The sequence below is a fragment of the Narcine bancroftii genome, chromosome 3, assembly GCF_036971445.1.
Source record: "Narcine bancroftii isolate sNarBan1 chromosome 3, sNarBan1.hap1, whole genome shotgun sequence".
NCBI classification, from domain to species: domain Eukaryota; kingdom Metazoa; phylum Chordata; class Chondrichthyes; order Torpediniformes; family Narcinidae; genus Narcine; species Narcine bancroftii.
In genome coordinates this window covers 288518040-288542850 of record NC_091471.1, presented here as the reverse complement: position 1 = coordinate 288542850, position 24811 = coordinate 288518040, and the positions used below count along the sequence as shown (strand labels likewise).

At 38.5% G+C, this 24811-nt stretch overlaps 1 protein-coding gene across 4 annotated transcripts in view; it reads left to right on the top strand.

Moving 5' to 3' along the window:
- dpp9 (dipeptidyl-peptidase 9) overlaps positions 1 to 24811 on the top strand; it is an 84548-nt gene that overhangs the window by 18178 nt on the left and 41559 nt on the right. The window contains exons 2-10 of one of the 4 annotated variants that reach the window (XM_069928538.1): positions 1462 to 1574; positions 3676 to 3762; positions 10570 to 10814; positions 12197 to 12309; positions 14531 to 14704; positions 16612 to 16780; positions 19039 to 19149; positions 21524 to 21652; positions 23234 to 23295. In XM_069928538.1, the coding sequence (XP_069784639.1) occupies positions 1555 to 1574; positions 3676 to 3762; positions 10570 to 10814; positions 12197 to 12309; positions 14531 to 14704; positions 16612 to 16780; positions 19039 to 19149; positions 21524 to 21652; positions 23234 to 23295 (1110 nt within the window). In that variant the 5' untranslated portion in view covers positions 1462 to 1554. Of the gene's footprint in view, positions 1 to 1461; positions 1575 to 3675; positions 3763 to 4439; positions 4630 to 9107; positions 9305 to 10569; positions 10815 to 12196; positions 12310 to 14530; positions 14705 to 16611; positions 16781 to 19038; positions 19150 to 21523; positions 21653 to 23233; positions 23296 to 24811 lie in introns of those variants that run through there. The other 3 variants (XM_069928540.1, XM_069928541.1, XM_069928539.1) reach the window with 3 other exon arrangements.

Here is a 24811-nt window from a genome sequence, read left to right as displayed (position 1 = left end):
CTTGGAGCAACACTTTTGCTCCTTTCTTAACTTTGCCAACCATTATCCCCAGGTGGTCTGAGTTTATCACTAAAAATTCTGAATGCATCAACTTTCTTCAGCACATCACTCTTGTCAACAATATCCTTAAGCTTCTAGTTTGCAGCTGTTGTAGCTGATCAAGCAGGCGAGCAATGGTAAAAAATGCAAATGCTGATAATGACATATAAAAATAGAAAGTGCTGGCAGCGCACACTAGTTTCAATAATTCTTGTGGATCCCCTCCTAATTTCTTAAGATGATATTTCACTGCCCTCCAGTAACATTCAGTCCATCTCCTAGATAATCCAACTAATCTTATGGATTGAATCGAAGCATTACAAATCTGTGGAAAATTCATTGTAATTTCTTCTGAGGATGAAGGGTTTTGATACAAAGTAACTCAACAAGGCATGAATGTTCCATTGGAATCTTGTGTCAGTCGTACAGGTAAGTATAGACCAAGCTGTCAGGACAAAGAAATGGCTATCAACCATTCCTCCATTAATCTTGTTTTTATTCTCACAACGTTCTTATTAATTCCCTCAGGTTCTATCACTCTTCTTCAAGCTAACAGCATTTAATAATAGGCAATTAACGTGCAGAGAAGAAACCAGCACCTCTGGAGGAAGCTCACTCGATCACAAGTACTTGCACACACTATACACAAAGCTGGCTCACATCCCTAAAGTTCCTGTCATTGAACCAATTTTTTTTTTGCAAACCAGATCACTCCCATTGGTTTTTTTTAAAAAAATTCAATATAAATTTGTTCCAGTTCTTGAATGGATGCATAATTTTTGCTTCCACTGTTCATAGTTGTGGCAGGGTCCCTTCTGTCATTTAAGAGAAAGTTGGATGTGTACCTGGAGGTGAGGGGATTAGAGGGTTATTGGCGGTGAGAGGGAGGTTTGAGCTAGTGGAGTTGTTCTAGTGAACTGGTGTGGACTCGAAAGGCCGACATGGCCTGTTTCCGCTCCGTAATTGGTTACATGGTTATATATGGTTAAGACGCACATTTTGTTATGGCAGGAATATTCTTTTCCTTGAAATTTATGTGTCATTATGGGAAAAATACAAGCCATTCACGTGTTAGCTTCTGTTGAATCTCTGAATGCATTTGAGAAGAGTCAAGGGATAGTTATTGCAATAGTTACAGGGAGAAACAAAGTTGCTGATGGTCATTTCTTGTGATGGTTTGTAACACCCTTAACATTTATACCAAGTCCAGGCTGCGCATCTCTGTCCAATATTTTGCCGCAGGTCATGTCTCTTGCTACTGCTAAATAAAATGCAGCTCTGCGTTGCCTCATTCACTCTAGAGTTGGGGGAGCTATGCAGGTTCGATTCGTCGACCAAGTCCTGTAACCAATACTGTATTATGTAAGCAGGGCAAGAAAAGCTTACAGTGAAGCACTTTGATATTTCTTGTCTCCTTTGCAGATTCTATCTAAAACGACTAATAATACTATGGGTTGCAGCATCCAGTTGTTTTTGGCTATGACGTAAAAGGCATGGTTCCAGTTCAGTCATTTCATGCGTGATAGCAGTTACCGGTAAGTATACTATATTGTTTTAAAAATGTTTAAGTATTTATTAGTTCTCTATTGTAGTTGAAGTACTAACCTCTTACGTATTCTAGGAATATAGTGGCCAGTGCCACAGTGGATGTAGGATCGGGTTTTAACTCTTGTATTCCTTGATAACTTTGGTTGACAAAATATTTAAATGTTATATCTTCATATTGCAACAATATAATCCCCAAAGATAAAAACTGGGATTTTTCTTGCACTAAATAACAGACAAGAATTGGATTTGAGCTAAATGCAATCTGCTGGAGGAGCTTAGTAGGTCAACCAGCATAAGTGAGAGAAAAAGAAGGTTGATATTTCAAGTCAAAACTCTTGATCAAAATTTTTGCCTTGAAATGTTGACCATTCTTTGTCCCCCACTGATTCACTGAGTTCCTCCAGCAGGTTGTATTTGGCTTCAGATTCCTGCATACTGGGTGCATAGGATGGAGATGAATTTATTTTAACGCCGCTTTCAATGCAAGCTCTATTTTTTGCCCATAGTTCTATGAGAACTTGCTTTATCATCGCATGTGAAAGAAAGCATTTCAAATGTGATATTCTCTCAGTAGTGCACTGAAATAACAATTCACCACAGTCACTGGCGCTCACACTGACTTTGCCAGATGCAGAGGGTCAGACAAACTTCCCAGTGAGGTGACTTGATCTGAGGCATTGGCTCCCTGAGAGTCTCTGTCAGTCTCCACTTATGTTTGAAATTTTATCATCTTTCACGACCCAAGGCAGTCAACACAAAATAATTATAAAGGGTAAACATGGTAGTTATTTTTATACAGAATAAGCTCTTGGTACTGTGAGCAATCAACTAATCTGCATTCATTTTGGTCATGGTGAGTAAAGGAGGAATATTGACCACAAAATTTCTTCAGAAGTGCTCAGGAGCTGACTGTGGCTTTCAGGGCAAGAAGACTTGAATTCTGTTTAATCTTTCACTTGAAGAAAAATGGTCATGCAGGGATTTCTGCTACCAATATTCTCAAAAATCTAATTAAAAAGACACCAAATAAGATGATCGGGAATAGGAACAGTTCTGAAAGTACATTAGGCTACATTTGGCAGGAGTTTAGTGTTGAAGGAGGAGGAAGATGATCGACTCAAAGTTAGAATTTATGTGATGCCAAAAAAAGTAGCCCTGAAGCTAGATTAGGATCCGGAAGACAAAGGAATTTTAGAAGCAAAAGGAGCATACTGGGTGCATAGGATGGAGATGGATTTATTTTAACGCCGCTTTCAATGCAAGCTCTATTTTTTGCCCATAGTTCTATGAGAACTTGCTTTATCATCGCATGTGAAAGAAAGCATTTCAAATGTGATATTCTCTCAGTAGTGCACTGAAATAACAATTCACCACAGTCACTGGCGCTCACACTGACTTTGCCAGATGCAGAGGGTCAGACAAACTTCCCAGTGAGGTGACTTGATCTGAGGCATTGGCTCCCTGAGAGTCTACCTCCTGAATTATCATCTTTGACAGAAGGTTAAGCTAAAGCAGAGCTTTGCCTTCTGTCAGAGCTGGAATGCTTTTCATTTTTTCAAAATTAAAATTACTTTAAATGAAGTAAACGGGAAATAATTAAATTAAAACAATCTGAATGAGGGGGGAAAATCTGTTTCCTAATTGTCAAGAAAGAAACCCCAATAAAGTGAGCTGCATCACATCTGACTAACAGATTCCACGTATTATGCCAAAGAACCCCAGTCACATGGAGCTGATCTGTTTTGGGATCGACGAGTGCAGTGACAGATGCATTGAGTTTGTGCAAGTCCAGGAATGACTTACCCGGAGCACCCAACCAGCACGGCGTGGCCCCAAACAATGAGGTCTTGACCAAGATCTTGGATGTGAAAACTGAGCGTGTTGCTGAATCTGCAAAGAGAATGTATCCAATTCAAAAGCACCAAAATAGGTGGCTTCAAAGTCATTCTACTGTTGATATGGCGTGACCATCGGTTCAAGTATTTGGCCGACAAGAACAGCAAGGGAGCATACTAAAATCTCAAATGATATGATTAGGATGGCTATGATCACGTCAAAATTCTATTAAAAGGATTGTTTTTTTTCTAGAACACTGATTTGGTGGAGGCTTCTTAGCCTGTTAATGCATAAAGTAAAGAAAGTTAAACTTGAAGATAATTCAGAAAGTTGGAAAAGGTAAGTGACCTCCATGTGTTGAACCCTTTTCTGTTCACCTTCAAATCGCACTTTTTTGGCGCTCAGTAATTTTCTGAGAGGTAACGGAGTACTGATGCTGTCTCAGATTTTAGATCTACTGCATAGCTGAGGATTCTGGTGGCTCATCAAGAACATCTCACGTGTTTAATAGTGGAGACTTTTTAAGATAGTAAACCACTGGGAGTTGGCACTGATTTTCATCTGATTTGGTGGGGTGGGAAGTGAGGTAGTGTAGAAATGCAAGAAACCACAATAATGAAACCAAATGGTTTTGTAACCATTACCTGAAGCCTTAAAGAAAATCTGAACAATCCCATACATCCTTTCTTTAAAAAAAGAACCATTATACCAGCGTAGCCATGATACTTGCCTGTCATTCCACATTGTTGATGCATCAGATCTATTTTAAAGAATTGTATGCAAGATAATTGCTGGAACTTTGATAACACACAGCTGATTCCTGATTTTTCTTTTCCAGTATTTATTACCTTCAGTTTAATGCATTTGTCAAATCATGGGGCAAGAATTGTAACTGCTATGACAAGAAAGACAGACTTTTGAGTAATGTTAGGAAAAATCTTTGGCAAGTGTAGTAATTAAGAACCCAGTTCTTGCATTCTCTTCCAGAGCGGAGCAGTAAAGCAAGATGTTGCATGTAACGTGCATATGGTGATTGCACACGTGGATCGATTGGCATGGCCTGATAAGCGAGGGCAAAAGATCGGAGGGTGGAGCTGGCTAGCCATGAATCCGAAAAGGATAGGCAGACCCTTCTGCAGCATCACCAGAATTTAGGCTATCACATGTATTCAGGACACACAGGCGAAGTTGCAGGAGGTGCGCGAGGTCCGTATAGTTAAATGATATAACCTTTAAACTGCAAAAATAGTCAATGCTGTTATGCAAGCTAAGGTTTTTAAGCTCGCATTGTTTACTCCTGCCACTGAACTATAACGTGATAGATAAGTGTACATGTCTTAATTCCTTTGAAGCAAATATCTAGCAGCAAACTGAAGTAATCTCTCCCAATCTTTATTATTTCTGAGTGTGCATAAGGGGTGCACTGTTGTATTTTGTGTTTGGGCAGATATTATTCCCTCCATAATTTGAATAGTGGAGTGAAGGAGGAGTGTACATGCTTGTGCAGGGTTCTTGATATTCAGGGTAAAATATGAGCTCATCGGATGATACAGTCAGGGTCAGATTCCAACACACGGCTTTCACAATTTCTAAAGAACTGTTAGTGTGATGTGATTGGGATAAATAATATTGAAACTTCTCTTTAAAAATTTGTGATGTATTGGTTGTCACAGGATGGGACAAAATTAAAGCTACATCCTAACGCATTTCAACTTTAAAGGGTTTGTTATTCTATTAGCCTTGGAATAGGAACATAGGGAGTAGGAACAGGAGTAGGCCAAAAAAGTCCCATCGAGCCTGCTCCGCCATTCAATAAGATCATGGCTGATCTAATTTATGACCTAACTCCACCTACCTGCCTTCTCCCCATATCCCCTAATTCCTCTATCATGTAAAAATTTATCTAATCGAATTTTAAATATGTTTAATGAAGCAGCCTCAACCACTTCCCTGGTTAGAGAATTCCAAACATTCACTACTCAATGCTGAAGGAACTGAGGTGAAAACACTGGATATTCTAACCAAATTAATGGGGCACAACAAAAACATCTTTGGATATATTCCTTCATTCAAAATTTAAAAAAGAATGCCTCTTCATCATATTCCCCAGAGTCAAAGAGACTGTCTATTACAATTCGATGGAGTTCATACAGATTTTTCTGCTTTTTTTTGAGGCTGATTAAAATCTGATTTCAGTTCTTGTTATATTCTTTAAAAGAGTATAAAATATAGAACAGGACAGCAGAGGGCCCAGGTTATCTGTGCCAACCATGTTTCCAAATTAAACTTATTTCATCTGCCTGCTCATTATCCATGTCCTGCTGTTCCCTGCATGTTCATGTGCATGTCTAAATGTCACTATTGTATCTGCTTCCAGCACCTGGCCCAGCTGCACATCCAGGCACCTGCCACCTTCAGTGTGCAAAACAAAAACTTGCTTCGCACATCTCCTTTGAACCTTCCCACTCGCCCCCCCAACCCCATCTTCAAGCTATGCCTCTCAGTATTTCCACCTTGAGAAAAAGACTATCCATGCATTTCATAATTTTACGAATTTCTATCAGGTCTTGCCTTTACCTTATGATACTCCACAGAAAGTAATTCAAGAAAATTAGTATGGTATCCTTGCAGGGTGAAACAGGAAAAAGTGTTTTAAAGGAAATTAAACAAATATTTGTATTGTCTACATGGGAGAATACAAACCTGGAGATGACGTAGAACAGGTGAAGAGTGAGTGGGTGATTTAAAAAAAAATTGTAAGGAATCAGCGCTGGTTTTTAAAAAAAATTGTCTCTAAGAAATTAATAAGACTTCGACTATAAGCATTAGGCCCCAAAGTCCTGCATCTCATGATTTTTTTGAAAGAGATGATTATTTTTATCATACGAAAATTCACAAATGCAAAATTCTATTAACTCGTAGATTCGCTTGCTTTTCAGAAACTGGAATATGGTAAACATAATCCTCCTATTTAATAAAGGCAAGAGGAAGATGTTGGGGCACAATGGAGCATTAGCAAGGCATCTGAGAAAATAATAATAGAATTAGGATAAATCAAAATGATCTCTGATGAACGGGAAATCAAGTTTGGCAAACTGTTTGGTGTTTTGAGCCTGTTACTTTTGGGTATGATTTTTTTTAAATTTTGAAATCTAAAGGCCTTTTGATGAAGGGCTCCAAGTTTATTCAACAAAATTTAGAGCCCATGGCATTAGAGGTGACATTATGCTGACATTAATTGACTAATAGTGAAAAAAATAGAGAATAGGAATAAATTGTTTTTTTTTAATGGGAAGCTTTGATTAGGACGTTATCATTTTCTATACAAATTGACTCTGGGGCCTGAGTTGTTTGTAATCTTTATCAATGATGTGTATGAGGGAATCAAGTGTAATAAATACAAGTTTGTTGCAGCAAGAAAGTTAAGTGACAGTGTCACTTGTAAGATGGTTGATAGAGATGGGCTGGGAAATCAGTTGAGGATGTGGAAGATAAAACACAATGCGAATAAATGTCATTCATATTGGTTGACACAAGAGAAACAGTTCATTGTATTAAAGGTGAGAGATTGAAAGGTGCTGGAGTTCAGAAAAACCTAGATGGGTAAGATCAGATCAATGAAAGTTAATTTGCAAGTACAATAACCAATTCAGAAGGCATTTGATGTGTTGGTGTTTATTTCAAGATGAATGAGCAAGTCTATATGGAGAGGAGTTATGAAGAGGCTGGACATCAGTCGGCAACTGGAATTCAGTGTGCAACCCAACACAAATGTGCTTTCGATAGACTGTAACTGGAGTTTGCCTGATTCATTCTAGGGATTTGGGGGTTTCCTAAGAGGCAAGGTTAAGTTGATTTGGGCTGTATTTTCTTGCGTTTAGAAGAACCAGAGGCAAACTTTTAATGAAACATTCACAAAATAAATTCATGGGACTTGACAGGATACATATGGAGGTAAATATTTAGTCTGACTGAATTGCAGCCTCAAAGTAAGAGATTGACTCTTACAATTGAGATGAAGGGAAACCTCCTCACCAAGAGGATATTGAATCTTTGCATGTTATTCTCCCAAAGGACAGAGGATGCTCAGGCAATGAGTCGAATCAAATTTGAGATAGATAAACTTTTGGTTATTAAGAGAATCCAGGGTTAGGAAAATGGGTTGGAGGTGAATGTTCAAACTGGCCTATTATTGTTTCTTGTGTTATTTTGGAAGGTACTCTTATTCAAAGTTAGTTATTTCAAACTTGTTCATTTTAGCACAAACTTTGCTGAAAGTAAGAGAGAAATTCAGATTTGCATTTTATTAGTGCCTTTTATGACCAAATATCCCAAAATATTTTGCTGCCCAATGAAGTGTAGCCATATTGTAATAGTTTTGGAAAGGATTTGCCAGTAATTGGAGGTTCATGCAATGTCAATTTAGTCACTTGAACCATCCCTGATGTGAGTTGGTATCTTGCTAGTGTGATATATTCTGCTTTTTCTCTGCCGCTGTCCTTTCCTTCTGATGCTTTTTAATGATAGTTGATACTGTGCAAGGGGTGTTCACACTTGGATTGAGAAACTAGCATGTGGTTTCACCTTGCACTGAAACTGGAATCGCACTACAAAAACAACCTGAACTTGAGTTGGGCCTGGCCTAACGTAGTATTGGAAAGCATCCTGACTCCATTTTTCCTTGGTGCCAATATGTAACACTAAAAATAAGCACAGCTTCCTGCATTAAAATCATTTGGACTCTTATCCCAGATTTCTTTCTTGGTGTAGGTAGATATGAATATTCATATTGCAACAATGAAACTTTATTTTGTTTCCCCAAAACAACAATTCTATTTTGGATCATTCAAGTGGCTAATTACATCCCATAGACTAGCCTTAAGCCATGCAATGAATATCTTGTGATTGATCATTTGACTGAGCTGGTTGAATACTGAAGGGGAGATGGAACACAACCAATAACATCAATATTCCATGGTTAATCTGTTTGTTGTTCAGTGATTCTTACTGAATTGCATTCGCCTTAGTAGGATTTGTCTGCATCTTTGTTTTATTTTGGTCCAAGGAAGTATTCATAATATTCTGATCTATATGTCATTTGTCTTAATACAAGTGTTGATCCATTACTGCATTTGTGATAATAAAACTGATGTAACTTGGATTCCTATAGGTTATTACCTATGCTATCGCCTTATAAAATTAGACGAAGAATTATTCTTAAATGGATAGACCAGGTTAGCATCTGAAAAATCACAGCCCTGGTGTTACTGGTAGGTCCCAAAGTGTCTGAGAGCAAAGCCACATCAGATGAGCTGCTATTAACTACCCTTTTGTTTTGAGCTGGTATCCATTTGTATAAGGTGGCTTCCAGTACTAATGAGCACATTTTGAGTACAAGCCAGCATCTTCAGAAATGGGAAGAGAATGAGGAAGAGATACCACCTCTCAGATGAGATTGACAGTGTTTGGGTTGTAAGATGAATGGTGGTTTCCATGCAGTTTTTTAGTTTTGTTATGCAGTCACATGGATAAAATGAAAATGGATAAAGTGAGCACATTCCCGCACAGTTATTAAATTTACAGTTGATGCTGTAGTATTTAAGTACAGTAGTTCAGATTTTGTTTGTGTTGAGGGCTGGAGGTTCCTTGGCTGTAACTATTTATTTAAATTGCTGACTTTATAGGGAAGTGCTTGTGTGAAGATTTCCTGTACTTAAAATCTCCCCGACAATCATCTGCTGAGAAACTGAAAGAAACGTCGAACAGCTGATTGTCAACGTGGTTTCAGTACATCAAACGAAAGTTGCACACTCGCCTTATTTGATAGATGGCAACACAGTGAGGAACTTGGTCCTGGCACTAAGAACAATAATTTTATATGGTAAATATTTTTTATAAAAGGCTAACAATAAGGAGATAAGAGAAATTGCTCATGACATAAATTTTGCTTCTTCTGTAATTGTTATTAATCCCTTCTCTGTAATTATTTATAATCCCAGTTTTAAGATTTGCTCAAAATGCTTTGTAAATTTGTGAAAGAACAGTTTTAAGTTGTATTTAAAATGTCCTGATTTTTAGAGATATTTAGCAGTCTTAATGAAGTAAATATAAAACAAGTATTTCACTCTTGTGACAAATGCTAGAATAGAGATGTGGCTAAATTCCACCTATAGTCCAGGTGTTGAATGACCAGGCCTGAGCGTGTATTTGTTTTTGTCGTTCGGAAATGGTGTGCAACCTTAGTGTCAGCCCAGTCAAAAGGTTGTATGTCCAAGACCCATTCCAAGGTTTTGAGCTGCCGACGCTGAGTGCAGTAGTGTGCCATTACTGTATTGTCAGGAGCTAGATTAAATTTGAGATAAATGTTTGAGATCCCTTGGCACTATTCAAAGAATAGAGAATTTCCTTGGTGCCACATTTTCTACATTACATCAGTGACTACACATCAAAAGTACATGACTGTCAAGCCCTGAAGTTGTGAAAAGCACTTGCAAGTTCATTGTTTCACTGATTTTTTTAAAAAAGAAATCGCTAGTTCATCCCTAGTTTGGTAAGTGTCAGACTTCTATGCCCATTGTTAGTTTTATTACAGATATTAATAAATTTAAGATGGCTCTTTTGAATATTTTTTTTAAACTTTATTTATTCGTTCAAAATACAGATAATAAGTAACATATATAACAATAAACTAAACATGAACGATATATTTTATATATTAATGTTTCACAAATATTTCCTGCTCACAAAAAAACACATTCTGAGTCCCCTCTTGATTGAGCTCCTTGATCTCTGTTATTTCGTGATGATGGTCTGGGGTAATAGTTAACTCTGAAAATGGGACTTGCAAGGAGGAGCTTGATCTATACAGATTGTTTCTGAATGTGATTTACAGCATATGTAGAGTATCAGTAGAGAGAGAGAGAGTGCTTCTGTAGTTCAAGAATGTCAGTTCAACTGCAGTTACTCAATGCAAACACCTGAATTTGAGTTTTGTACTTTGCAAAATGTATAATAAACTTTTTTGCTGCTAAATTTTCAAATATCTAGTTGGATAGTAGCTACTTTCAGTCTATTTTTTGCGATGCACAATTGCAGATTTTTTTTAACATTTGTGATGTTGGAAAAAGTAATTTATTTTTGATTAAGCTGTGTAGCAAGGATTGAGGAGATGGCCACAGTAGAAGCACTGTCTGAAAACGCAGTAGTAGAAGATATGGAAGATGCAACCTCGCCATTCTATGTTGAGAAGCACTCGTGGGATGGACTCAGAGAGATCATCCACAGCAGCAGGAAGTACCCTGGCATTGTCATTAACAAAGCACCTCATGATTTCCAGTTCATTCCAAAAAATGATAAATCTGGGCACCATTCCCACCGTGTCTATTACTTGGGTAAGTACTAGCTAACATCAGAATGATAAACCACACAGCATATAGACAGTTCAAGCTGCAAGAGGTTCTGCTGAGAAACCTGCTTAGAACTTAAGGTTATTAGTGTTGGTCTTTCCGCGGGTAAAATTATAGGATGCAAGTCTCACTTTGATGATGAGATGAAAAAAGATTGCTGTTTCATTGCAGTTCCTGTGGTTTGATTTTTCTTGTGGCATGTGGGAAAGAAAATTGCCTATAATTTCAAGTATCCTTATATTGTCAGTTAATAATACTTAAAAATGTAATATGCATAATATACTTCAGATTTTGCCTACTGGAAGGCAAACAGATTTGCTATGAGCATTGCCTGGTGCCCCTAACAATAAGGGAAAGAGGAGCAAAAGAGAGTCATTTCAGAGACACTGAATGACCGTGGATCCTCTGTTCAGACTCAAATTATTGGCAGCCCCCGGTCCAAACCTGATACAATCAGGAAGCCTTCAGCGCCTAAGGCCCTTTGGGAGCCCTTTATCGCCACTGGTACCCTCTCGATTCCTAGTTCTGAAGCCTGGTTCCCTTGAGCCAGTCTCCAGCAGCCCACAGCCTGTGTGAATCCTTCGACTGCATCCTGAATGGATCTTTCGACCGCTGAGCTCCTTATTGCTTTGCTGCTGTAGTCATCTTCCTGTAGGGCTGTATCCCAAGCTTCTCCTTCTCAACGCGGATTGTTTTCCCTGTATCTGGTGCCCTGTGTTGGCTTGCTGCCCCCTCTAAGTCTGCACCCCTTATGGTATGCTGCCCAGCACCGGAGCCACCTGTGTCTCTACTCCATGCTCTCCCACGTTGAAACATTAATATTTACCAGGAGTCAGAAATTGCTTGAACTCTGACCCATACTGAGTTGCATGTGAAAGCAGGTTGTAGAATGTGTGCTTTTAACATATTCAAACTTTTAAAACTATATCGGAATTATTCTTGCACGACATATTGCAAATATTTCTATAGCCATTCTACGATGTACATAGTGTGGTATAGGTGGAGAAAGTTTTAAAAATGTTATAAATTACAAAGGCTGGGTGAAATGCAAAATAGGCATTTTATCACACTGTGTTCCAATTGGTAGAGTATAGTGAAAAATAGTTTCAGAAAGTCAAAAGAAAAACCCAAAGAGTCAAAGGTGGTGAAAATTCATAATTCAAGCATTAATGAAGTAAAAGTACCTGTGCAGTAATAACCAAACCTCTGCCAAGAACCAGCTGTGTTGAGGAGATTATCAGCTTTGAATGATGCTCATTAACGGGATACTGCTCAGAATTTGCCGAGGGTTTCATTTTAACTACTATTTGGCCCAACTTGATTGTAATATTTTTATTGATTATTTCTCTAAACTACCTTTTCCATAGGGATGCCTTATGGGAGTAGAGAGAACTCTCTTTTGTATTCTGAAATCCCAAAAAAGGTCCGGAAAGATGCTCTTTTGCTGCTGTCTTGGAAACAGATGCTTGATCATTTCCAGGTGAAATTTTTTTTATTCTGTGTAAGCTTTCCTTGGCATGATGACATGATGTGGCACATCCAATAGATCCACTCTTTCAGTGACCAGGGCTCAATCCTAACCTTATTCTCTCTTACTGTGTGGTGCTCCATTTTCCTCCCCTGTCCCAACAATGTGCAGGTTGGTTAATGTAAAAGCTCAGTAGGTCTCTCTTTCTCTGGTTGGTTAGGGTTAGGGTTAACCCACCTCACTGACAAAAGGCAAAGGAGGAAAAACCCAACACCCAACCCCAACCAACCAATTTTCCCCTGCAACCGCTGCAACCGTGTCTGCCTGTCCCGCATCGGACTTGTCAGCCACAAACGAGCCTGCAGCTGACGTGGACTTTTTACCCCCTCCATAAATCTTCGTCCGCGAAGCCAAGCCAAAGAAAGAATTGCCCCTAATGTGTAGGTGGGTAGTGGAAAGGAGTGTGGGGAGAACAAATTAGAATTAGTGAAGATGGAGGGTTAATGATAAGCATCAGCTTAGTGGGCTGAAGGACTTGTCATCTTGCTAAATAATTCTATGTCACCATGAATACTTAGATCGTTAGTGCAGAATGCCATAGGGTACTAGGACAACATTTTATCCTGAATGTCATATTGCACATACCAAAACATAGTAGCACATTCAACGCAGCAATGGAGAAAGGAAACCGAGATTTAAAACAGAAAGCTTTAAAGTTGCATTCAAGATGTGTTAAGAGATTCAGCATCAATATCCCACAATAGGAGACAGTGGTTCAGTCCAAGATATTTAGTTTGCATTCTCTTCATCCTAAAAATATAATTTCATTTTTTTAACTTCCATCTACCATAAAGCTATTTTAAGTAGTGAGTTTTGCAGATTTTAAAGGTTAGACTTTTTACAATCCTCTTCATTAATTAATTACAGGACATTGTTGACATCACTGAATCCCAGGAATGCCTGCTGCAAGCTGTTAACGAGACTTAGACTCAATTCCTTAACCAATTTTGCAATTGTATCATTGTTTTTCCCTTCTAAAGATGAATGTGTCCATTTCTCTGACGTTTATAATGCTATATTTTATGAAAAACCTTTTTAAACTTCATTTGTGTATCAGTTCTGCTCCTATCTCCATGATTAGCCCAAATTTTATATTCACAACTGAATATATAGAAAATTGTAACTGGGTAACAAAGGAACAGGAATTTTTAAAAAAAACAACCAATGAACCAATGGGGACAATTCAGAAAGAGCTTAAAGAAAACAAACAGCACATTCTATGGAGGAAAGAGTTGCTGCAACATTTTTGATGATGTTTTGATTGCATCTTTCATTCTGTTAGCTGAGCTGATTACTGGAAAAGACCTATACAGTAAAACCCCTGGAACCTGGCACCTTTGGGGATTGGTAAATGCTAGATAAGTGAATTTTCTGGTTGCTTGAATACTTCTGTGTTTTTTTTTATCTATTTATTTTCCACAATTTTTTTTTTTGCCATTTGCTTGACACTGCCAGTTGCTTGAATTCAGGGATTTTACTTTATTTTTGTTGTGCCTTATGTTTGAAAACTTAATTTTCTGAACCACATTACTCTTAGCTCTCAGCCAATTAATCATTTGGGGTAATACCAATTGGTTAAATTGTATCCTCTTTTCTACCACCAACAATTAGATGAGAAAATTAATCCTTTTTCACCCAGATTTCTGGTAGTTGGAATATTCTTACACCATGTTGACACAATAATGTAAAAATATGTTTTCAGTTTGTTTGCAGCGATGTAATAATTGCACCTATTTGGTTTCCTAAAAGAGTTGGGCTATCCACTAAATTTGTCTTTGGATGACGGCTGGTTTTGTGCCCATCGAACTTCAGCCAGGCAGAATCACTTAATTCAGTTTACAAGGTTGATTTGTTCTGTGGCTTCCAGATTGCCGGTCCATTACTTTAATCTATAAAAAGCTACATCCTACTTCATGCCATTAAAATACAGATCAGCTTTTATGTTACAAAATAATTTTCTCTCATAAACAATGTATTCAGCATCTTATCTATTGCCTTAATTAATGCATATGTTACTGAAATTAAAAGATTACATTGGCACTATGTGAAAGTAAGGCAGACTTGAGGGCTGTTGTGATCAGAACTATTTAATGTTGATAAATCTAATACCTGTAATTGTAGATTATTGGTCAGAGAGTTGTCACAGGGTACCTTTGTATTTGTGGCTTTCTAGGCGACTCCACATCATGGGATGTATTCACGTGAAGAGGAGCTCCTCCGTGAAAGGAAGCGCCTTGGAACATTTGGCATTACCTCATATGACTACCACAGAGATAGTGGGCTCTTCCTGTTCCAAGCTAACAATAGTCTTTTTTATTGCAAGGATGGTGGGAAAAATGGATTTAATGTAAGTATGAGATTGAAACTACGACAGTAATCTGTCTGGCCAGAGTGGCTGGTTTGTTCATTTCCTTCCATAGGCTTACTGTGTACCTAACTTGTTGTAACTTATGAAGTGATTAACTGCAGGCTTTTCTTTATATCACTGAAAGGATTTTTGTGCCTTGGATTAGAATTAATAGTGTGGGGGTTTTGTATTTTGTTGTTTCTGCATAATTTTTGAACACTTGCATGTCTGGGTAACTTGTACTCCACATCATGAACTGAGAGCAAAAAAGGACATTAGTGATTCCTCAGATGGTTCTATTGCATTTTCTCAAAGGCAATCTCACAGACCAGGAGTATCATAAATTGTTGAGCCAGTGATAGGATTTCCACAATTATAGACTGAGAAAGTAAATGACAACCAAAACTTCCTGCAAGATCCTATCAAGTGAGTCGTGACTCGTGGTAACATGTCTTGAGGATGGTCTGGGTAGTGCGTTCTATGTTTGGCAGTACTTGGTGTCTCAAATGGCTGTGAAGAGTTTTGAAAGGATGCTGCATTACTTTAAAAGAATTAAGGTTGAACAAGGAGACAAACTTCGGCAATTTATTTTGAACAGGGACAAATGATTTGAAGTGATTTACAAAAAAAAAATTGAATAAGACTCAATTAGATAGAAAACACTATGAATTCAGAACCAGAATTTCTGTACAAGGTTTGGCACATCCAACTGTAATTTATTCAGGAAAATCAATAACTTGAAATATTTTTTTTATCACTGATGAGGTCACTATTTAAGAGAGGGTTTCTAATGTTTGATTGCCTCTTGAGTCATCTTAGCATTGCTTTAGTTCCTTGGAATGGGTGAAGTCAGATTAACACTATAGCTGACTATTGTCCTTTCATAAATTGGTTGGGCTTTGCTGCCTTTTTCAGACCTTTTTTGAAAAAAAAGTAGTTCTCCCCATAAATGTAGGGAGCAAAATTAGCTGTTGATTTATGAAAGTAAAAATTTTTTCAGAACTATGAACATGCCCCCTGCTGTCTTAGATGAGAAAAGTATCATTTAGTTTTGATGTTGAGCTTTGTCAGCAGGGAAGCCAACATCATAACTGTTTCAAACAGCAGTAGGATTTTCATAAAGGTCTTGGGGTGCCTAGGTTAAATAGAGATAAAAATGGCTCTGCTTTACTAACTATGTTGTGGGCTAGGGGAGAAACAACTGAATTTGCTCTCATTCAATGTTTAGGGCCAAATATCAGAAAAGTCATATGATTACGGTGGTTTGTGCCTTTAGAGAAAAAAGTCTGAGCAGAACAGTGATAAAGCACAGTGAAATTTTGCTGTAGGTTGCTTGCTGAAATACTATTTGGAGCCTTTTGCAGAATAAAGTTGTGGTTGGTTTGTTATTTCCTACATTTAATCTGCAGTTTGGCAAATGATACTTTGCTATTGTAAGGTAAAACATCATGAGATGGGAATGTGTAGGGAGTTACCCTGTACAGGGCTGTAACAAGAAGGGGAGGTGTCCTTGTACTCCTGTTAGGTAAAACATCATGAGATGGGAATGTACAGGGCTGTAACAAGATGTGAATGCATCCTTGTACTTACAAGATAAGAGAGACATTGATGGATTGAGAGGCAGGAAGCTAGCAGGGAAAGGATAGCAACAGTTTTAGTCATTGGACAAGTAATGATATGATGATGTTCTAAGCACATATCCAAGGGTATAAAAAATCACCATTTTGCTGATAACGGCAGAATGCATTCTCCGACTAACATGGTTGGTCGCAAGTGTTACAATCCGGTAATAAAGAACAAAGAACCCTGATTTCGACTCAGCCTGGTGTTTGTCTCACTCATTCATGAACAAAGCAGACCTAACACTACCAAGAATGCCATTCCTTACCGCTTGATTTCTCTTACAGATATCGCCAATGAAGCCAGTAGAGATTAAGACACAATGCTCAGGTCCTCGTATGGACCCCAAGATTTGTCCAGGAGATCCCTCTTTCATTTCATTTATAAATAACAATGATTTGTGGATATCAAACATTGGAACTGGGGAAGAGAAACGATTGACATTTTGCCATAAAGGTATGGAAATTTACCATTGAGTAATGTATTTGCAGTCTGTATTAATGTTGAAAGTGTGTTTTGACATTCGGTTTTGCTATATCTGCTCTGCCTCAGAATCATCCTTTTTCCCCTACAACATTCCATCTTTTTTTACTTTCAACATGTGCTAGTGGTACATTTTAAATTTTTGCAGGAGTTGCTTTATTCACCAAGTAGGTTCATCTGTTAGGATGAGCATCTAGGTTCAGATGCTGGAAACTGAAATAAAATAAAATCCAAAATAAGCTAGAAATTGGTGGTTAGCTGGAGATGGGAGAATTATATTGTTGACATTTTTTTGCCTCTTCCCTGCTTGAGGTGTGATTCTTGTTGTAAGGATGGTAGCCAACTATCAGAAGTGTTTGTGTTCATTCTACAAATAGGGCCTGGCTAGAAGACTGTGAGAAAGGGATGTTGGAACCAAGTTTGCTGCTCTCATCCTTGTTAACAAGTGTGCCCATGGATGATCAAGAGGATGGAAGAGAGCCATAAGGTCACCATTGCAGTCAAAACTAAAATTGTATTGTATGGTACTTGCAGCAGAGAGAGGCCATTAGTCCGAGGTAGTCCATGTGGAAATTTCCTTTCTAAATGTGCCTCTTTAGCATTGCCCCCTACCTAGTCGGAGGACACACCAGCTGCCAATCAAGGTTTGGTACCACCCCACCCATTAAGTGTACTCTCTAGTCTGTTATACTTGACCATGGGCCATTGGGTGTTGTAATTGGATTAACATTCCTGGCACTGAGCCATTACCCAACCCTGTAAATTACCTGGGCTGGACTCTCCAGCCTGCCTGTACTTGGCCTTGGGCCATTGGATCTTGTAATTGGATTAACTGGCACCAAGCCATTGAAACCCTCCTAATAACCTGGACTGAACCCCCAGCCTTTCAGTGCCATAAAGGTGCCATGTGTGCTTTGTTCTCTCTTTTTTTGCCATCTTCAAAGGCCCACCCTGCTTCACTCCAGGCTGAGGAACATGGAATGACACTAGAGAAACTGTTGGTGAGCTGTGCACTAAATAGGGTTGGAGTGTTGATTATTGTCTTTCAAGGGGTGGCAAGCATCATATTGACTTTTCCCTTGGTTGGTTGTTTGTGTGTGCATGCATTTTCTTCCCACATATGTTATTAGTTGCCTGCTTCTGTTTAATCGCTCTCCGACTTTTTCCTACAATCGGTAATAAACTGTACGCGTTGTTCATTGCCAACTCAACTTTTCCCCATGATCGGTAATAAACTGTACGTATTGTTTCACTGCCTCTATTTTTCCCCCTCGGCTGCTGTAAATTGCATGCGTGTGTAGTGCACGTGTGTGTTGCAACTGTTACCATTCTCCAATGTATTTTCCTTCAGTAAATAAAATCCTTTGCTACCAAAACTGTGTGTTGAGAGTCTTTGCCTTTGAGACCCACAAAACCTGTTTCCTCACTCACAACACTCCTCTAAATCTGATTTTTTTTAAAGCCCATCAAAAGATTCTGGTACAGTACTTAGTCCCTCATCTGTTTATCTGGCTTAATCATGTTGAGTTCTTCAATTACTCACTCGAGAGTTCCACTTTCTAACCTTTTTTTTCAGTTTCTTTTATCACATGAACATGGTCCTTGAAAGGCTCTGCAAATTGGAATCATTTTGACATCACCAGCTTCTGATAGAAAAATATACTCCAGTAATTTTGTATTATTTGTGTGAAATATTACAGGCAGGTTTGCCATTGAAGAACCTTTCATTCTCACTTCAAATAGGCAAAAAAAGTTGCCACCAGAGACCATGAGGAATCTGGTCCCTCAATGTCTGGACTTCCTCAAATTGTAACATGAAAAGCACAGACCACTACTTTGAACAAAGAGAGGGAATATAACTAATTGAGCTCTGGGATCTGCACTTGTCTTAGATCAAACCTAGTCTGTGAGCTTGGAAATAATACATGATTAAACGGCAGAGAAGACATACACTTATATTGGGTACTATTACATTTATTGCATCAGATAGAAGCCAGACAATGTTCCATGCACTTGCAAAATGCCTTAAAATGTGCACTTTGTGAACTCCATTGACTGCTGGTGAGTGACTTTCAATCTGACATTCATTCATTTTGTCTGCCGATGGTTTAAAATATGCAACAAATGATTGTAGAATTGTAATTGTGAAATGTGCTGAGCTTCTATCTTAATGTTTTATACTGAAATGTATGGAGAATGTGTTTTCATTCAGGTGATCAACTATTTTCCAGGCTTGCCTAATGTAGTAGAAGATCCTAAATCGGCTGGAGTAGCAACTTTTGTAATACAGGAAGAATTTGACAGATTTACAGGTTACTGGTGGTGTCCTACAGGAACTGAAGGTATGACTTTAGCTGCAACAATTCCAAAATTTTAGACAATGAAAAATTGTTCAGATATGCTTGTTACTTCCTTCGCTTTCTTTTTTTAAAATTCCTGATGAAAATCATGGCACAACTTTATAAATCTTTGGATAGCCCATGGCTGGAGTATTGTGTTCAATTCTAGCCACTCTGCTCTGGAAAGGATGTGATTGTACTGCCAAAGACGCAGAGGAGTTTCACCAGCATCTTTGCTGAGGTGGGTCATTTCGGTTACAAGAGGAGACTGGTTAGGTTGGGTTTGTTATCCTTGGAGCAGAGGAAACTGAAGTAGCAGCACAGTAGACGTAACAGTTAGCGCAGCACCTCTACAGCGCCAGCGATCGGGACCGGACCACAGCTTCATCTCATGCTGTCTGTAAGGAGTTTGTACGTTCCCCCTCCCCCCACCCGTGTTTGCCTGGGTTTTCTCCAGGGACTCCCACCGTTCAAAATGTACCAAGGATATAGGTTAATGTGTAAATAGAGCAGCAATTGAGAACACATGCGCTGAAATAGCCTGTTACCATGCTGTATGCCTACATTTTAAAAGTTTTTTTTTTAAAAATAGGTGAGAAATGTTACCCCACAACAGAAAGATCTAAAATCAGAGGGCGTGCATTTTAAAGTGAGATATCAGACGGGTTACTGGGAATCTGTGGAAAATTTCCTCCCCTCAGTGGGTGATCACCTTTCTGTGAAGGTGACAGAGACTGGTACCTTTGCAACATTTAAAAAGTATGTGGAGGAGCACTGAAAGCTCCAAGGCATGGAATGCAGCAGACCAGGGTCCAGTGGATGGGATTGGATTAAATGGGTAATTAATGGTCAGTATGAGTATGTGGACCAAAGGACGTGTTTCTGTGCTGTGTTCCTCACTCCTTCACCTGTCTTCTTGAACTGTGTAGTTTTGTTTTCAGTCAATTTTGAAACCACTTGTCCTAATCCAAGTCTGCATATGAATTCAAAGTCCCGTAGGCTAATGCATTGATGATTCATCTCACTGAGTTCAGTCTGGCCAGTAGGATGTGGTGACGTCTTGACACATCACTTGCCAGGTTTGATTCTCCAAAAGATAAACACCACTGCTTGTTTTCTCATGTCTAAAAGCTAATCATGCTGCAACACATTTGCAAGTTGTTTATATCTGTGTCAAGGTTAGTATTTACTGTTCAGATCTAATTTGGACAGTAAATGCTAGTTGAAAATAAATGACATTAGGATAGATAAAGAGATAGGAAGGGTTTCAAAGGACATGGGTCAAATGCGGGCAAATGGGACTAACCCAGAATTGCACCTTGGTCAGCATGAGCAAGTTGGGCTGAAGGATCTGTTCTGTGCTTTCTGGCTTCCTGCCGATATGGCAGTTGCCTTAGGGAAGGTGGTAGTGAACAATCCTCTTGATTTGCTGCACACATTGTGATAAAATTATTCCCAAAATGCTGGCAAGTGATATCTCTGGATTCTGGCCTGTTGGCAATATAGGAATGGCTAATCATGTCTGACTTGGAGGTGGCAACAAAGCTCTTTTACTTTTAAGCAGAAAGTTCTGTCCAGGTGGTCTTGGAGGGTTGGCTGCTGCTTTTACTGTAGAGAGCCCTCACTCCAGCCTCCATGCTCTGGTGAACAAGGGGGTGAATCCTTAAGATGGTGATGGAAGGGGGGCTTTGGAAAATTAGGAAGCCAGTCTTCCAGTTCTAGTATACTTGTAGCTGGTTGAGTTAAATTAGCTGCAGACAGTTCACAAAGTCGCTGGAAATAACGAAGAAGATGCAATATCTGAACCGCCATTTCTTCAGAGTTGTGAAATTCTAGATCTTCTTCAATAACTCTGACGTGAACTTCAACTATTTGTTGGCCTTTAAACCAGTTGCATAGAGGAGGTAGTTCTTGGACAATACATACCAAAATCACTAAAATATCACGGTTAGCGCAACGCTGTTCAGACCCAGTGATCAGGACCAGGGTTTAAATCCTATGCTGTCTGTCAGGGGTTTGTACATTTTCCCTACAAGTGTGGGTTTCCTCCAGTGTTCTGGGGTCCTCCCACCCTTCAAAACATATAGGAGTGTTGGTCAATTGAATGTAATTGGGCAGCACAGACTGTGGGCCGAAAGCGCCTGGTACTCTGCCATATGTCTAAATTCAGAATTAAGATTAAATAAAATAACCTGACATAACAGTTTACAGAATCTTGTGCAGGAATTGCTTGCTTCATTATTTTGTCAGAGAAAAATAATTTCTATCCTGCATGCACAATGGCGCTTTGTCCATGCAAATTAATTTGTTTCGTTTTTTTTAAATAAAAACTCTACTGGAGCTGACTATGGATTTTTATAAAAGCCTTTTTTTCCAGATTCCGATGGTGTGAAGACTTATTACCTCTTGTATGAAGAAGTAGATGAATCAGAAGTGGAGGTCATTCACGTACCCTCCCCTGCACTGGAAGAGAGGAAAGCTGATGCTTATAGATATCCAAGAACAGGTTAGGAATAGAACCTATGACCTCCAGTATAATGGCTTAGTAAAAAGAATAATGATTGATAGGTACTTTTATGCGTTTTAAAAGGGCAGCTAAGTTTATGCAAAACAGTAGAATTAATTTGTTTCCTTTTAAAATTGACAATATCCTTGGACCTCAGGGTGGGGGGGGTGGGGTTCTTGGGAAGGAATGCACTAATGGAATCAACGAGAAGAAGGATAATTATAGCATTATATTTGATTGCTTTATTGATGCACTGTGCCAGACTCCTGGAGTGATTTTGGATCCTGCCTGTTGCTATATGATGTGCCTGAAACAATGCTCTTCACTGCCACTCTTCCAGCAATTAATCTCTCACTGTGCTTTGAAAGCAGGCAGGGGAAAATAGTAGGTCTGCTCGGTGCTAACATGCATGACTCAGGACTTCAGGCCCAATGCTGGGAACATAGAGCACCTACTCTATATGTTGGCTAACTGCTCAGATCTCTCATCACCTTCTAGGGATTTGAGGAAAGCTGCCATCTGTGCTCTTACGAGCACTCCTGCCAGTCCCTAGTTGGGAAATTTCTCTGCAGTAAAGGAATATCTCATCTGGGTGAGCTGTATTACCAAACTAGAGAAGGAGACATAGCAGTTTTAATCAAAAGGACAATAATTCCCATCATCCAACTGGAAGTAAAGAAGGAGACCATAGTATCAAGGTATGGTCTACCAATGGACAACGAAGTGTTACAACAATGCCAGTCGAGAATCAGCCAGGTTCCTAATGCAGCAGCAGGGATGGCAAATTTCACACTTGTTCCCGCAGCGAGCAGCCCAGGCGAGTGTATTCCTTAAAAGTATTGGAGGGTACCTACCTGGTTTCTACATGTGGATTCTAGGACAATGAGCAATGCCAAGACAAACTCTCTCGGGGTTTTTTTTTTTTGCTGCTACTGATTCCAGTATCTGCAGTTTTTCATTCAGCAGTCTTTGGAGTAGAGCAAAGCAGGCACTAGAGCATCTCCCTTCAGAACTTCCCAATATTTTTTGAACTTGCCATGCAAAATTGGAATGATGCAGCAATTAGACATCCTGATAGTAGGCTATTGGTTTAACTTCATTAATGTTTTTCTGCAACTTCAACACTATAAAGTGAGGTATTGATGACTGAAGCTTACAAAGTTATAATTTTTCTGAATAATGGATTGTGTCAGTCTCTAAATAGAATTTTAAACCAGTGAGAGTCAAAAGCCTTGGTTACTATTTTAATGCCTCTTGTTTGTGTATAACAAGCCACTACTTTTGAGATGTGCTTTAATTCACAGCATCATGTGAGTGCTTTCAGCGGAAGGATTGTAGCAGTTCAAGAAGGTAGCTCACCTTCAGGATAATAAATTCTGGCCTTGTCAATGACAAGATAGAAGACAGAAAATGTATAAATAAAATCTTCTTAAAAGATGACACACTTGTTAACAATTCTGCAAAATAAGAATATTGAACAGTCTATTAACTTGTTTAAACGTTCGAAATTGCACAGCAATTTTAATTTCATTAAGACCTTCCTGTTTAGATCTAACATTTTTTAATATCTTACCCTGACAGGGAGTAAGAATCCCAAGATAACACTCAAGTTATCTGAGTTCAGAACAGATGCCCAAGGGGTGGTGAGTATTCATTTAAAAGTGGCGTATTGGATGGTTCAGAAGTTTATATTTGTATTGAAAGCTTCAGAGTTTATCGGGGAACATTTTTTTTCCCATGTGAATCAAAATTTTAAAAATCGCTGCAAATCTGAAACAAACCCAGAAAAGGCTCTAATACTTGATCTGACAAAATGTTGTGGACCTGAAATGTTAACCTTTTTTCCGCAATGCTGCTTGACTTGCTAAGTGTATCCAACTATTCCACCCCATTTTTTTTTTCTTGAGACAGTAAACCATTTGATTTGTTAGATTTGAAACTATTTATCAGGCTCGTATACTTCTGTAGATTTTAGTACAGGCAACCCCCATCCCACCTCTCACTTTACACCAGTGTTATATTCCTAGAAAATGGTTGGTATCGTGTTATTCCATACTGTAAAGGTCATAATCTCTGTGTGGTTTAAGAAAATACATTTATAATTATTTTTCCACATTCTGTAAGAACGAATTTTATTTCATATCTTAAAAAAAAATCAGATAGTAATTGGTTAATTTTGTAAGTGTGAATTTCCATCATCCAAATTGGTGTAATAAAGGGGCAGCCTCTATATGCAGAACTATCAGGTATGAAATTGTCAAGTTTTAGAAGGGAATATGATTGGGGAAGAAAATTTTTAAAAGTGATCAGGAATATAAATCTCTTTAGAAAACATTGAATCAAATTATGACATTTGAAAAATAAATTGTGATGTATCAGTCCTGACTTATGAACAATTGATAAACTCACCCTTGTTTGATTATTGGTCAGAGTGGACACACTAATTGACAAGGATACTGTGAATGTGGGAAGAGTATATTTTAAAAAAAGTTGCCAAGGTGATAGCTAAGAAGTGTTATTTGATGACTTAGAAGAAAAGTTGAAATTGTTCTCTCTAAAATGTAAAAAATACTCAGGAGTTTTAATGATTAAATAGAAAGGACACATTTTCCATCAGGTAACATCATTCACTGAAGTGTATGAAATTAAAAATATTTACTTTCAGCACTGAATCTCTGACCAAAAATATCAGTGGAAGCAGAACAACGTATCTATTGATATCCACTTCTCTTAAAGACTGGCCAAAGATAAAAGATTAAGAATAGTAAATTGTAAGATTCTCATTGACTGGGAAATCAAAAGAGTAATAGACTGAATGATTTGTAGAACAAGCTGATTTCACCCTGCTTTGCCTCTTCTTTGACTACATAAGCGTAAGAAATGAAACGGGAATAAAATTTCAAAGATTTATCACCCACAGAAGGAATTCCTTCCTATCCCAGTCTTAAATTGCCGCTCCCTTTATTTTCAAGCTTCCTGTCCCCTTGTCGCCCTCACCAGGACAAGTGTTGTTATGGCATCTACCCAGTCAGCTCTGATGAAGGATCTTTGACTTGAAGGGCAATGGCCCTGTTTCATTTTCCACAGATGAAGCCTAACTTGAATGTTCCAGCATTTCATTTCAGATTTCCAACATTTAAATTTTTTCATACATCTATC